This window comes from Gymnoscopelus braueri (assembly GCF_963280865.1).
Source record: "Gymnoscopelus braueri genome assembly, chromosome: 10".
Lineage (NCBI taxonomy): Eukaryota > Metazoa > Chordata > Actinopteri > Myctophiformes > Myctophidae > Gymnoscopelus > Gymnoscopelus braueri.
Genome location: NC_137611.1, coordinates 37,478,841 through 37,495,855, shown reverse-complemented (window position 1 = coordinate 37,495,855; position 17,015 = coordinate 37,478,841). Strand labels below are relative to the sequence as shown.

The 17,015-nt window shown below is 39.0% G+C and overlaps 2 protein-coding genes across 2 annotated transcripts in view; one reads left to right on the top strand and one right to left on the bottom strand.

Moving 5' to 3' along the window:
• tpm4b (tropomyosin 4b) overlaps window positions 1–17,015 on the bottom strand; it is a 115,547-nt gene that overhangs the window by 20,103 nt on the left and 78,429 nt on the right. The gene's annotated exons all lie outside the window — the stretch shown is intronic.
• LOC308093718 (lipoprotein lipase) lies at window positions 8,196–14,463 on the top strand. Its single transcript, XM_080440047.1, has 10 exons — window positions 8,196–8,420; window positions 9,071–9,249; window positions 9,531–9,710; window positions 10,434–10,545; window positions 10,936–11,169; window positions 11,793–12,035; window positions 12,231–12,351; window positions 12,618–12,791; window positions 13,070–13,177; window positions 13,279–14,463. Exons 1-10 carry the CDS (start codon window positions 8,318–8,320, stop codon window positions 13,412–13,414), a joined length of 1,590 nt encoding a protein of 529 aa, XP_080296173.1. The 5' UTR covers window positions 8,196–8,317; the 3' UTR covers window positions 13,415–14,463.

The window sequence follows — 17,015 nt, the reverse complement described above, 5'->3', positions numbered from 1 at the left end:
GAAGCCCAACAAATCCACGGTGAGGCCTTTAGGAGGACCATTCAAGCAAGACACAAGGGAGCCTGCAGTACCACCACGGGCCAAGACACCATCACACCAGAATGAAATGTTTGGAGCGGGGGAGTCTGGTGCAACGCTCAGGTCCTGGACCTGGTGAGACGGAGGAGGAGCCCGGCCAGGAGGCCATCCACAGAGCCTAGCCCCTCCACGTGCCAGAGCCTCCGCTCTCCCCCATTCCTGGCAGAGTAGTTTCGGACAAGCGTATTGAGTGGCCCTGTCTTTCCCTATTTAGGACTGACCGTGGGTAGCTACCTGGGACGTAAGTCGGGGCTTGATCAACCCTGGCTGGGTCACCTGGGTGAGGGTGTATGTTGCGAGACCCGGAACATCCTATGACCCCAGGCTACAACACTGATGATACGTCCCAGGTGCATCCGTGATGTTTTTCGTTATAAAGCCATTTAAGCTCATGGCAGTCATATTGGACGCCATCTTGAAAATGATGGCTTTACGAAAAATATAATTTCTTAGATTTTTTTGTAAGTTCTTAAGCATGCCTAGACGTACCAGAACCAATTGAAAAACCTTTTGTATATTTTTTTGGGGGGGTTAATAGTATGTTTTCATAGATTGACCCATGTCATTTTCGCCTAGTGTTATAAAATAAAATGCATGATAGCACCCATAAAGCTACCATTGGTGCAAGGCTATCACATATTTTCTAACTCTAGACATTGACAAAAATTACTATGAGCATTATTCCCCTCAGATGGTACTGACCAACCCCCCTGGCTCACGGACTACTTGGCTCCCTTCTTTTTTCCATCTACATCAAATCTCTTCGCCAGAAGAGCCGAATTAGAAGCCCACAATGTGAGCTTGTAGATCGGTTAGTTAGTATTTATACATTTTTGTCTCCGCCAGGCCGAAAGGCATGGCGAGAGAGTATGTTTTACCCTCCGTCCGTCCGTCCGTGTGTCCGTGTGTCCGTGTGTCCGTCCGTCCGTCCGTCCGTCTGTCACCAGCTAATCTCCGCAACCGTTGGCTTGATCGCAGCGAAACTGTGCACACAGACTCCCTGGATGCCAATTCCGAACTTCTGCCCCAAATTTTTCACATGGGCCTTTTATAGCGCCACCAGGAGGCCGATTTGTGCAAAACATATTTTTTGACAGTAGTCCTACAGATTTTGTCCAAATATCTCGCAAATCGGTACACAGTATCTCTATAGTCATTAAACAAAACTGGTCTTTCAGATTTTTCATATTCCATCCTGATTGGCTAAAAATGGCTTCCAAAGTTTGCAGGAGTGCTCCATTTTCAACAAAATGCCTCAAATCATGAACACAGCATGCAATTTTGGTGAAATTTTGCACGCATATTTCCACTATGCCGAGGAAGAAATACCACTTGAAAATTTTCAAATCAGCCTCATGGTGGCGCTATAACAGGCCCATTCATGTTTTTACCTATAACTGCACCGATCTGTGTAAAACTTTGTATGCGCACTCCCTAGAGGTCAAGGAAAAACCTTTGCCCTGCATTTTTCCCATCTGCCTTTTATAGCGCCACCAGGAGGACGACTTATGTAAAACACATTTCTTTATATTACTCCTTCCGATTTTATCCAATTTTCACGCAAATCGGTACACATGATCTCCATAGTCATGTGATCAAGACGGATGTGTTTGATTTTTCATATTCCATCATTGGCTAAGATTGACATCTAAAGTTTGCAGTAGTGGCTTGTTTTGAACAAAATTCCGCAAATCATGAACGCACCGTCCGATTGCGGTCAAACTTTGCACGTACATTCACACTATGTTGAGGAACAAATGGCACCATTTTAACATTGGCCTGTTATAGCGCCACCAGCAGGTCTAATTTAGCAAAAAGAAATTTTGCACAAAATGCCTCAAACCATGAATGCAGTGTCCGATTGCCGTGCAAGGCCTAAGAACAAATGGTACCCTTTAAACATTGGCCTATTATAGCGCCACCAGGAGGCCACAATAACCTACCTGACCTGGCGGAGACCTGTGCTCCGAGGAGCACTTTTTCTAGTTTGGTTATTTGTTCACCTATTTTTGCAATGCTCACTTATTATGTCCAGAATAGGACATTCATGGGGTTCATGTGGTTACATTAAGTGATGTTGGCATGTTGACAAGTGTCATCTTTAAAAGAGAAGTATCTGGCAATTGAAGTGATTAGGAAATAGTGGAACAATTTAAAACCTGCTCAGTATATGTTTAAGCAAGCCATAATCTGAAGGACAGCGACAATTAACATTTTTATATCAATAATGAATATATTGATTGACTAATCTACCCTTTGGTTCTTGATGATTTTTATAGTAACATTGTACAAAAAAAGTAGAGTAATAATTTCTCTACATTGGTTTTTGGAGTGTGATCTTTATGCATTTGCTTGCATCTACTTTGATGATATTCTTCATGGTTTTTGATTCATGGCAATAAATCATCTTGAATTGAATTGAACTGAATTGATGTTTATATTTAACCACTTAAGCCCTATATTATAACTTTTTTCAAGAATAACTAAAATAGCCCGTCCACAAGCTCAGTCACAGCTTTGTGACTATTTGCCCAAAATACAAATCCATGCCCAAAATAGGGACTGGCAGTTTGATAAATGGTTAATTTAATGCAAAATAAAAATGGTTAATTTAATGCAAAATAAAATACTATTATTTGCAGCAATCAGTCAGTACAAAACTGCTATCTGTGAATTTTGGCAGCTTTCTCTTTACTGCAGAGGGCGCTAGAGGATAGCATGTGGACTCTCTGCTGTGCCCTGATGATTGCACAATGTAATTGAAAGCCATACTGTATATAGGCCTACCTACACATGGTAATGTGTGTGGTCTACACATGCAGTATCTATTGTCTTGTCCTGTGCAGTCCCATTACTTTAAATGTGAGGTCATGTACCATCTGTCTCCATTACAAAAACAGTATGTTGCTACACCATGTCACCAAGACAAATTGCTGAACAATTATTCCACTTCCAGTGGACAAAGTGATTTTAATTTGTACAATTTGTTCTGAAAACAATGAAGTGGTGTCTTTCCTTATGTGCACCATCTGCAATCTTATTTTATTGCACTGCATCAACATTTGAGTGATGGACCCTCAGAATCATGTAGGGAGGCCCGGGTTAGTTGTCACACTGGATGGCTATCTCCAAAACCAGAGGGAGCTAAATGCAAATCTAATGTGCAGCTCACTGTTCTGAAGACATTTAGCTCTTGACATGCAGTAGCCTATACGTCAATGTAATCTCAGCTGAGAACAGTTTAAACATTTTTCAACCACAAAAGTAAAAGAAAAAGAAAATAAACTGCTCTATTTATGTCATAACTCATAAAACTGTGATAATATTTTTGTACAGGTTAGCGGAGAAAAAGGGGGAATTTTGATACCTAAACCAAAGTCCTGTGCTAAAGCTAACTTGTGGTATAGCTAGCAATGTCACACATGTCACTCTGACTGGGACAAGTTGTCTCAGTGCTTTTGGGGCAAGTCGCCACATGTGAATGTAAGGTTACTTTTGTCACCCGGTTCTCTGATCATGAGTGAGGTGTTTCACACAGTATTAGTCTGTATAGGCTACACATCACCCCATCCTAGCCAAAGCCTCACCAGGCCACAGCTCAAACCCAGCCAGGTCCCAGCTCAACCCAGTCATATCAGTACACAGCTACATTAGGTTTTGAATTGGAACTGGGGAAAAAACTGTTAAAGATTTATTTATTTATTGGTAATTTGTTATTCATTTACACACGCTTTTCTAGAAAGGGTGCATTTGGTCTATATAGACTTATCAATCTGTCTTGCCCATGGTAGACTATTTGTTTGTCATTTGTTCATTACTAGCCTATCTGGGATGTTCCTGTTTTTTCATGCAATGACACTGATGAAGCCCTGGTATTAAAAACATCTGTCTAAAGTAAACAAACCAGATTTGTAACTGCTAAACTGATTGTGGACAGCCTATGCTTAAATATTTGTTGAAATATATAATGTGACAACTTACCTTGTGTATTGTGATAAATGGAGCAACTTGTCACAAATGCACATCCTGTACTTAACCATTCATATATCTATATTAATGTGTATGAAAGTATATACATTTGTGCAGAATGGTTTATTCTTTAATTTCATATGAGAAATGAGTGACTGTGATGTACTGAGACAGAGATATTGAAATGAAAGCAAAAAGTGTGACCACCTGCCTCGGTCTCCCCTTACATGTACATAAGGAAAGACACCAGTACACTTGCAAAAGCCCAACACACAGGTGGGGACAGGGTGGAATAATTTCTTTTTCGTCTCATAATTCCTTCACTAGAAGCAGAACTGAACTAACCAACATAAAAGTGAGAACCCCACCAATCTTTTGCCTCAGGGTTCCTAAAGCCTCATTTAGAGTTAATAGGCCTATGTGTGATGAGACAATAATCTAAGAATCCTTGGAATTCTACGGAAACTTTGCTGCAGGAGATGGAGATTTCACACAGTCTGAGCCTTTAGCTTGGGGGTGCAAATCTCTGTGAGGAAAAATGTATAAAACGTATTATTAGCTACTCATTGACTCAGTAATCTGTGGGTGTTTTATCTTAGTGTAATATGTCTAAAATAACAGAATGGAACAAGCAATTACAATAGAACATGTATAAATTAGACCTCACCCATCCACACAACCTCTATTCTCACCCCTGAGCCTACAGTATACATTCCAGCACAGGCTCTAGTATTGTAATAGCTTGGATTAACTGGCTGGCTCATATGGTTTGCACATGGTCGGATCTGCCTGTTTCACATTAACTGAGGAAGGAACAACTTTGTCCATAGTTTTACCACACACACACACACACACACACACACACACACACACACACACACACACACACACACACACACACACACACACACACACACACACACACACACACACACACACACACACACACACACACACACACACACACACACACACACACACACACACACACACACACACACACACACACACACACACACATTAACGGCTTAAGCCCAATATACTTCACAGACAAATAGCTAAAATTTGGGAAATGTTTTGCTTATAATGACACGCCCAAAATAAGGATGCCATGCATGCAGGGTTAATGTGGTTAAGACACATGCACCCTTGAGAGACTGCCAATAGTCCATGAGCCAGAGCCCCAAAATTGAGCAATGATTATCGAAAGAGTGGGCAAAACCAAACCTATATTAAATTGTTCATAGGGTCAATACGAGTAAATAAATATATGATAACCTTTCCACAGGAGCAGCTTTTTCATGGTTATCACACATTTTGTTATTTTCCCCATACGTACAAGACAGGTCAAAAAATAAAATAAAATAAAAAAGAGTTATCATAATGAAACTTCCTGAGTTGATTACTTACATGAAGACAATGATTTATCGTATTACAAGTTTTCTGAAATTGTATATTTAAATATGCAAATTAGGCATTAGGAAAATATGCCCACATTTGCATAACTTTCCAGAATCAACATTGGAACATTGGACAAAGCCAGAGTCAACATACTTATTTCATTTTGTTAAGATGTTGGAGTCAAAGGTTTTTAACGAGGGAATATTCAATATCTGGCTCAATTTTGGGGCTCTGGCTCATGGACTAAATGCCTAATTTGCATATTTAAATATACAATTTCAGAAAACTTGTAGTACGATAAATCATTGTCTTCATGTAAGTAATCAACTCAGGAAGTTTCATTATTATAACTCCTTTTTAAATTTTGTCATTTTTTCACCTGTCTTGTACGTATGGGGAAAATAACAAAATGTGTGATAACCATGAAAAAGCTGCTCCTGTGGAGAGGTTATCATATATTTATTTACTCGTATTGACCCTATGAACAATTTAATATAGGTATGGTTTTGCCCACTCTTTCGATAATGAAATCTTGTCTGGCTCATGGACTACAATGAGTGTGGTCACCTTGTGTCACTCACCTCACAGAGAGGACATGTGTTACAAATGCTAGAACACAACAGTCTTTTGCCAATTTTGGTTTATAGATACAAAAAAGAAAATGTCACTATTGACTACTTTAGTACAAGGGATGGTATATTATGTGACTTCTTGTAAAAGTGCTACCTACTTTAACCAGGGTATTCAGTCCTTCGCCAGTGAAAACAAGATAAACCTGTATGCGCTGTATGAGTATTAGTCATCATGTCTCTGGAGGACAGTGGTGTAAAGTAACTAAGTACATTTACTCAATTACTGTACTTAAGTTAAATTTTTAGGTACTTTTACTTCACTGGAGTATTCCAGTATACATCTCAGTGGCAAATATTGTACTTTTACTCCACTACAAATATTTGAAAACTTTAGTTACTTGTTACTTTGCAGATATAAATTATTACACTATAAAACATACATTAACACTAACCACTTTAGCCCTATTTTGTACATAGGCTATTTGAAAATAGCCGATCTACAAGCTCACAACGCGTTGCGGTGCGACGCGTTGTGAGCTTGTAGATCGTCTATTTTCAAACATTTTAGTACTTTTACTTTTGGTACTTTAAGTACATTTTGATACCAATACTTTTGTACTTTTACCCAAGTAAATTTAGAATTCCGGACTTTTACTTGTAACAGAGTACTTTTACATTGCAGTATTGATACTTTTACTTAAGTAAAACATTTGAGTACTTTTCCCACCACTGCTGGAGGAGATGTGATTTATGTAGACGTACCCCACACACCTCTCTGTTTATGCATGGACACAGTAAAATAGACAGTATTCATGAGTGTACAAATGTAATCAAGTTACATTTGCACACTCTCCAAGTTACTTACTTACTGACTTACTTGGGCCTTTCAATTCCCTGAGGAACATAGGCCATTGATGAAACTCCTCCATGTGTAAATTAACACAGAGGCTTTTACTGTGCAACAGCATAATACATCAAAGGCATTCTCTGGTCAGAAACGGCAAGGTTTTGCTTGGAAGCCGCACATCTGATTTACTGTATGTGTGTCAGTGTGTGTGTGTGTGTGTGTGTGTGTGTGTGTGTGTGTGTGTGTGTGTGTGTGTGTGTGTGTGTGTGTGTGTGTGTGTGTGTGTGTGTGTGTGTGTGTGTGTGTGTGTGTGTGTGTGTGTGTGTGTGTGTGTGTGTGTGTGTGTGTGTGTGTGTGTGTGTGTGTGTGTGTGTGTGTTGTGGGAGGGTAGTGAACCTTTGGTTTCATTGGCTGAAATGACATCACATTCAACCCTAAAAAAAATCTGGCATGAAAAGTTGTTCCAACAAACTGGATGAGGCAAAAATGCAATGGCTGTGTCTGTCATGGGAGACATTGTACAATCTCTAACATAAAAAAATATCTGTTTGCAGAGATTGCAGCATTTGAATAAAAAAAACATGATTGGTTCAAGGCCAGTGCAGTCTGTCTGTCTGTCTGTCTGGTCTAAAATTTGAGGAATTTTTACTTTACTTGATTAATTTAAAATGTCAGTACTTTTACTTCTACTCCACTACATCTCAGATGCAAATATTGTACTTTTTACTCCACTACAATTATTTGAAAACTTCAGTTACTAGTTACTTTGCAGATTTTTATTATTATTACAAAACATGCATTAACCACTTTATCCCTATATACTTAATTTGAAATAGTTGTGAGCTTGTAGATCTGCTATTTTGTATACATTTGTCTGCATAATGATTACTTTCTACTTTTGGTACTTTAAGTACATTTTGATAGCAATACTTTTGTACTTTTACTGAAGTAAATTTTGAATTCCGAACTTTTACTTGCAACTATTTCTACATTGCTGTATTAATACTTTTACTCAAGTAAAGAATATGAGTCATTTTTTCCACCACTGCCAAGTAGCCAACACGCTGCAGGACATGATGCAAACTGGACCTGCAAATAAATTGTGACAATAGAGCATAGTTCAACAGGTGTGGCTGTAGACAGTCTGTAGTGGTGGTACAGTACACAACAACCACGTGACACGTTGACATTGTCCCAGTTGGGGAAGGTTGGCCACGCCCCCTTTTCTTCTTTAAACCAATGGCAAAAGGTTTACAGTTGCGTGTCGCGCCAGCGTTCCTATAAATGGAGGGATTTCATTCATCCATGAATGAATTCATAAACAGACGTGTTGTTGATGAGGATAACATTTCACGAAATACATTTCGAGTGGCAATTCCGTTGGATTTGCGTTGGACAACATTTTCTTTCCTAATTAAAGTTCTCCTAAATAGATAACGGTTACTGTACTATGCAGGGGAAAGTAGTGCTTTGGCCTACCTGGTTGTTCATAGGGATTGTATTGATAAAGTCATGTGAAGCTGTCTCCAACACCACCGAAACTACTGATCAGAGTAAGTTGCCGTTCTGTTTTATGGGTTTTTATGGGTCACGAGTAAATGTCAAAACATAAAAAATAAATACAAATAATTCTTGAAATAAAAACAAATTAAATGATTTTTCATTGGAATTTCATGAAAAAAGAAAACAAATCTAAGAAATTCCACACATTTAAAAAAAAATGTTTAAGAAGTGAAAATAGCCTATATCTACAAGCTCACATGGCGTGCATTGCTTGTAGATCTGCTATTTTCACTAGTTTGGGTCCCGGGCAAACGTCATTTCTCTTTTGGGTCTTCTTGAGCTAAAAAGTTTGTGAACCACTGGTATAGACTGTCACTGTATGTGTAGTATCTAATTTGCTGATGATACCAATCGAACTATGGCATAATTGGAACACACTTTTAGTCGGTTAAACGACTGTCAAGACATAGCTTGGCCAAATCAGGTTATTGTAGCGGCTGTAGCCTACTTATTTGACTTCAATTGTGTTTTGATGCTATGGGTGCACATGCATCATATTTTATTGATGCTGTGTAGCTACAGCTCGTTGGTCAATCTCGATAGTTTTAAATGTGCTGTATAAATAAAGCTTGCATTATTTCTGTCGGCAATCTCGGCATGCTTTAAGGCCGTTGAATCACCAGTGATCTCTCTCATATAGGTAATAATACTACCGAGGCGGTGGTTGACTACACTGACATTGAAACCAAGTTCTCAGTGCGCAGTGCAGAGGAGCCAGAAGAAGATCTGTGTTACCTGGTACCCGGGAGACAGGACACCGTCTCTCTGTGTGGATTCAACACCTCAGCAACTACATTTGCGATCATCCATGGCTGGTCGGTAAGTAGCCCATAATCTTTCAAACTGCCAGTTCCTTAAAAAGTGGCATACACTTGAGTATCACGCTAAAAAATAAAACTTTATCTATTAATATGAAGTATTTACGTAGTATTTTCTACCAGAATAGCCTTCCTTTTTATTTATTTATTATGAAGCATTTTTAAATAGCGATACATTTTATTTTGTTTGTTTGATTTATTTTTATTTTTATTGACAAAAGTTTTCTTCTCATCACTGTCCCAGTCTCTATGGTAACATAAATTGCTTGCTCTAATCTATAGGTGGCAGGGATTTTTGAAAGCTGGGTCCATAAGCTTGTTGCTGCCCTGCTTGAAAGGGAGCCAAGTGCCAATGTTCTAGTGGTGGACTGGCTAGAAAGAGCCCAACTTCACTATCCCAACTCAGCAGAGAACACCGAGCTGGCCGGCCAGGATGTAGCCAAGCTGATTGACTGGCTGGAGGTGAGTCTTTAAACCATTATAGGACCTGGAACGCATTCTATGTGTCATTTTTAGATTTCTTTGGGCTATTCAAAAATAGCAGATCTACAAGCTCGTAGTCGCGCTACAAGCTTGTAGATCTGCTATTTCTTAGAAAAATCTTGAAAATGTGTGCAAATCTTTGAATATATAAATTATTTTCCGTAGCGAACATTTTTAACGCTGTTACAACTTCTGGGGGGTCCCTGGAACAAAATATTTCGAGATGGGGGTCTTTTTTTTCAAAAAACTAGGATTTAGAAGACATTTGTAGAACCCCCAGAAGCAAAGATTTGAGTTAAAAATGTTTGCTTTAAAAATATATATATATTCAAAGATTTTTTTTTGTATATCTGCTATTTTTGAATAGCTAAAGAAATCTATAAAATGACACAGATGCGTTCTTCTCGGTCTTAAAGGGTTAAACCATGTGACCCACAAAGTGCGTATATACCACAGTATAGTGTATATGCACTGAATGTAATGTAATGTCTACTGTAGAGATATTTGCATAGTTCACTGTCTGTTGTTTGTCTTGTGTCCTACCTTTGCACCGTCCTGTATGCTAATCCTTGTTCTGTGTATATTTTGTACAGACAGTGAATCTCTGGGAAACTGTCTACTCATCTTTTCACCAAGGTTGCCAAGATAAACCTTTTTGGGGCGCATTGATTTTTAAAAGTTATTGTAATTCTTATCTTGCAGACTGGACTGAAATATGATCTTTCAAAACTTCATCTACTGGGATATAGCCTGGGCGCCCATGTGGCAGGAGTCGCAGGGAACCTTACCAACAACAAAGTGAACAGAATAACAGGTGTGAGCCCCCTACCCACACAAACACAACTTTCCCCTGCGTAACAAAACATGGGAACACTGTATTGCAAAGAGATTAGCAACCCCACACAGGTTGTTATTATGCCTTTCAGAGCTCCAGTCTGATTTGAACATAGTACACATGTTCTGTGTTTACTGTCTGTATTCATTATATGTCAGTTACACCCCCTCCTCAGTTACAGTTTTTACTGTAGAAGGTGACATTTTCCTTTACGTATGTTGTTTCACTTTTGATTTCACTACAACATTGATATGCATTGGAGCTTTAGATATTCAGTTGCAACTTTGCATTTTTCCCACAGGGCCGTTTTAGAAAACGATCGAATGTCTTTGGAACCTTTTGTCCTTATATCCCTCTCCTCTCCACCAGGCATGGATCCTGCTGGACCTCATTTTGAGTATGCCAACGCGCTGCGAAGGCTGTCTCCTGATGATGCCAACTTTGTGGATGTTCTCCACACAAACACCAAAGGAAGCCCGGACTTAAGCATCGGAATACAAAGACCCGTGGGCCATGTGGATATCTACCCTAATGGAGGCTATGAACAACCTGGCTGTACCTTTCGCTATGCCATAGAGATGATAGCTGCGTTCGGCATCAACAGTACGTTTCTTATGTTCACTGTATGGTTATAGGCTCGGCGGTGACCCCAATAGAGCTGCAGACATTGCAGAGGATTAGTCAGGATCAGTGATTTTGTTTAATGAATGTTCATTTAAAATAGTATACTTATGATCTGTTGCTGATCCAGACAAGGTGCATGTATTTAAGTGTTAAGCCTTTTTGATAGTCAATAACTTAGCAGGCATTAACATCATTTTAAAGATAATTTTAATGTAAGCTTCATAGGTGGCAGCAAAAACCATACCATACATGGCATTGAACAGTTAACAAACACATAGTAATGAACTTCAACTGAGACTAACCCAAGCACAGGGACATTTGAAGACCAATGAGACAAACTGATCTATTAAGTTTAAATGTGTGTCATGATAGAACCTATGTTTGTAGAACCTACCACTCTATATTGTACAATAAATAAATAAATATTTGCTCTTAATTTAAATGTAAAATAAATAACACCAAGTAGCAGTATACTTTGCCAAACATTTAACTCACCAATATGAATATGCTCATGGCTGATGTTTCCTAGTATGTAAACACAGCGTTGTGTGTGTGTGTGTGTGTGTGTGTGTGTGCGTGCGTGTGCGTGTGTGTGTCAACAGATGTGGATCAGCTTGTAAAGTGCGCCCATGAGCGCTCTGTGCACCTGTTCATTGATTCTCTGGTGAACCGTCAGCAGGCGAGTATGGCTTATCGCTGCAACTCCAAAGACGCCTTCAACAGGGGCTTGTGTCTGAGCTGCCGCAAGAACCGCTGCAACAACCTGGGCTATGGCGTCAACAAGGTGCGAACCAGCCGGAGTACTAAGATGTACCTCAAGACTGGAGAGAGGACGCCGTTTAAAGGTGTGGATTTAAGTTTGTGTTGTATTTATAAGATCAGGTTAACAAAATTCTCCTTTTTTCCCCGTAGTTTTGTTGGGCACGCAAATCAGCTTTTTTAGGCATGTGCCTTCGTGCTTTTTTCCCCCGATGCCAATGCAAGTTATGTCATTCCGATCTATCTCTATGTTATCTAAAGAGAACGTTATGTTTCTCCAGTTTTTCACTACCAGATTAAGGTCCATTTCTTCGGACAAAAGGACCTGAGCCTGACTCAGCAGCCTATCCTCGTGTCCCTCTATGGAACCCACGGAGAAAAGGAAGACATCACCATGATACTGTAAGCAGGCCATGACTTTATTTATCAAATGATGCTCTTTATGTAGGCAGTAGGCACATGTGGCTTACCTTACCTTACAGTTTGAATTAATTATACAGTATGTATGACATAACACAGGAGATGCTACACTGATTGTGCTTATCTAATATGCCAAGGTTTTATTATTCAGATTGAATTGATATACCATAGGTGCATTTACTGTTTATGTCTATATTATAACTGATAGGATTTTACAGTATGTCCCATTGCAACTGTGCTGTCCTCAGGGCCGACCTGCACACCAACACCACAGTGTCCTTCCTCCTCACCACTGAGGTTGACATCGGAGAGCTGCTGAGGGTGAAGCTGAGGTGGGAGAGCGATTCTATCTTCTCTTTCATGAATGGACATGAGCTGCAGATCCGCAGGATGCGCATCAAAGCCGGGGAGACGCAGTCCAAGTAAGGATCTCTCACTCTCAAATGAGTTTAGCTTCAGCTAGTTTATTCAGATTAGTTGTGGTGTAGTAAAACGGAAGGAAATTGATTTAAAGAATACACAAAGGGAGCAGAGGGAAAATGTGTGCAGGATAGATAAAACAACAAAACCAATGCAGATACGAACAGGCAGATTTTCCTCATAATATTATAACAGATTTTCTTATCAATAATAATGTGTTTAAATTAATTCATAATCTTCATTTAAAAACATTTCTTTTCTGTTTCTTTCCCCCCTACAGGCTTATTTTCCGAGCTCAAGACACAGATCTGGCCCAACTAGTTCAAGGCGGTGACGCTGTGATCTTTGCAAAATCCAAAGAGGATCAAAACAGCAGGCGTCTAGAGAGGTGAGCGAAGCTGTGTGAACATTGGACAGCCTTTAATGGAAATAGGATCAAGGATAAACTTAGTTGTTGTGCTTATTATTTGTTTTTGTGTCACTTTGCAGATTGCACAGACTCAAGACTCATGGGAGCTTCTTTAAACAGGGAATGAATGAGGCGGCCATAGAGGTTTCCACACTGTCATCATCATCATCATCACCTTCATCATTAACATCATCATCATCGACATTAACCACTTAAGCCCTCGTATGACGTGCCACGCAAAAACAGTCAATCTATAAGCTTGTACTGTAGATCTGCTATTTTTGCTATTGTTGAAAATTGAAAAACAGTTTTTGGCCATTTTAGCCCATACCCAAAAAAGGGATGCCAGCTTGAAAGTGGCTAACATCATCACCGTAATCATCATCTGAAAAATTGCATAATTCTTCTTATCAACAACTGCATTAGAGAAACGGATAGCACATACAGTAACTCTCAGTAAATGTTTGCACCCCCCCTGACGCCTCTGTATGTTGTGTCTTGTGTTGTGACTATCGTATATTCTTTTGACATGTACTATCCAAGGCTAGAGTTCGATTTGTTTTTGTAAATCACACCTGAGGCTGTTTGTTTGGGGCGGCCATAGCTGAATGGGTAGACAGGCCGCCTGGGAGTCCCAGGTTCGATTCCCGGGCCCTGCAACGTGTTGAGTTGTTGAGTTAATTGTACAGTATAGCAGGTTATGTGTTTAGTGATATATAACGTTTGCATATTGCATTGGATGCAATATACGAGACAACATTCCTACCATGAAATGAAACCCATTAGTGTGTTATCTTTTTTTATCCAATCTATGACAATATTGCAATATTTCAGGATTATGAGTGTTTGCATACATTGATTCATGATTATTTGTTTCGATTGACTTGATTGTTACTGTTCTAGTCTATTTATGGTGCTTTCACAATCAGAAGTAAATCAAATCAAAATAATCTCCCACCAAAGTATGTAAATAAGTTTTATTATTTGGGTTGTACAGTATGTTTCAGGTCACTGGCAAAGTTTAAGGTGTATATTGTTATACACTATATACGTATATATATATTATTATTATTATACATTATAGTTTTAATCTCTATTAAATTATTGATGCAATAATTGTGTAGCAATGACAATACATCACATGAAGTTGTAACTATTATGATATACAGTATGATGTTTTGGTTTCCGGTGTTATTTAACTTTTATATATTATACATTTCCTGTCATTACAGGGTGTGCTTTTAATAAATACTGTACATTTTTAATCTATGGTGAACATTTTCTTTGAGTCGTGGCTCTATTTATCTAATAACTATATTACAATGAATGCATATATATAGTCCATGATTTTTTACTTTTGAGCAACAGAGACTGTAGGTGTTAAATTATATATAATTTTTTTTTAAAGTTCCAGCTTTTATTGTTATGTCTTTGGTATCACACTATACAGAATATAATATAAACTCATTGAGAGATGATAAAGAATGCTGGAGTTTGATCAAAATATGAAATATGGATGCCTTTCTGAACCTTACACATGAATCACATTCACATAAGGTGTATATAAATTATGCAAAATGTATGTAAACATACAAAGCTACTTGTTTTACAGGTGTTACCATAACCACACCCATGCAAATAAATGTTGGTGGTATTGTGAACGCTAATTTCTATTTTGATCAGTTATAATTCTGTATTTAAACGTTCACCGAGTCACATCTGGTGTTTGTCTGCTGGGGAGTGGAACCAGTGGAGGAAAGTTCATAAAAATGATGGGCAGAGAAAGTACCTCCAGCACCCTTGAACAATTTGTTGTGGATATTAAGACATGAGGGTGTTGTATTTTCACTTCAAAGGAGCTCAGTAGAAGAACATGACACTAAACGTGAGGGCACATGTTCTCACACGTAAGCACTCGTGATACTAGTAAATATTAGTAGGCCTAAACATTGGTAGTGACGAGCCATAATGGTCACAAGATGGTGGCAGTCACCAAGTTGCACAAATACAAATTAGCTCATTTGTAGAGATATGAATGAACAGACAATAACAGAAACATGGTTTGATGATGACATTAAGAGCTTATGATAGATTTACATAGACGCAATAGGTAGACATCTGTCCGTGCGGCCTGATGTTGTAGAATGTGTATAACCAATAGCCATGCCGTCATTAACTGAAAGGGTCACAGAGGAGCGTGATGAGCTGACACATATGGCCAAAGAATGAGAACACATCTCACATCTGACGCACATGACCCACTCCCCTCCAATCAGCCAATCACTGTTTCAGAAATAAGTGACACTGTACAGCATCAGCACACAGACAAGCTACAATGCTGTCCTTTTTAGTGAGTGTGAGTGAGCAGTTGACACTTGAAACCAATGCAAACCAAGCAAACACACAATACTTGTGCACGACACTCAAATATACGGTATCACTATAACCACTAGTACCAGAATTAACAACATAGTTATTCCAGTACCATTATTAATTAGGCCTACAGTACCAGTATTAACAACACCGATATATATATTTCAATCAATTGACATTAAAAATGATCATTCTGGGGTTCATACTCTTTCATACTGTACATTTCTCTGAAATGTAGGGAAATCCCATGCAGGGAAAGCTTAAAAAAAAGAAGAAAAAATAATCTAGATTAAGGAAAGGCTTGGGAGTCCTGGTATATTTCAATATTATCTATCTTACAATGCAACCGCTGGGGGCAAGCGGGCCACGGGAAAATGGGGGAAAGTGTATTTTGGGGCGAGCGTTCCTGTTACCTATACATACAGTATACATGGTCGACTGCCACTTTATCAAATGGCAAAATGTGGAGGGCAGGATGTTTCTCGAAGGACAATTGGAACTGTCTGGATTTGATAAATAGGAGAGAGCAGACAGTTCTCTGAAAGACGTTGATAAGGCAAAAGGTTATTGAGTGATTACAGGGGCATTGTGCTCAGCTAGGCTCGCTTAGTACAATGTTGTACAAAGCAATGCACCCCATTCTTTTTCCTTCATCATTTACCATGTCTTTTTTGCCTCCCCACCCCATATTTGTAGTCCTGTGTACTGTATGTTCGACTCCCGGACGGATGGATTAGCTGATTGTCATTTCCCTGCAATGTCACTGTCAATAAAGGCCCAAAGAATATCTTTAAAAACGAAACAATAAAACAAATGCAAGATAGACAGCTTACATAATGGCATTAAAAAGTCTATACATTAAATTAAACTACAACATCGCAACCAACATTGTTTGTCCTTTGTTAGCTACCTGTCAAGCATAGAACTGATTATAAGACCTTCCTGATCAGCTTAAGCATGGCTATGTCTGACAGGTTACGTTAATATGAGCCAGGATGCACTCATGATCATCAGGTGGGGCCCTTCAGGCCATTTCATAAAAGGAATTCATTTTGGAATGTATCCAAAATGTAATGTAAGGTTAACCACCTCACCAAGAACATGCACTACAGTGATCTGGTTGTTTTGTCTCCTTTTGAATACGTAATGATCATGTAATGGTTGATCGTTCATTAGGAATCTTAACACGATGTTCGATTACACATCACATATTAAGCTAGCTATAGCAATGCAAGTGATTAGGGGCTATAATATCACGCTGTGATGCAACAAAGATTCCAGATTCTGAACACATTACTGGCAGTCACACATCACTGGATAGGCACAGTGGGAGTATAAAAACATGACCAGGGTACGAGACATTCTCAGACAACAGGTCCAGATGGAAGTGGGTTGTGTGCATATTCTGCAACCAAAGTTCAAGGGTGGTGCAATTGCACCCTGA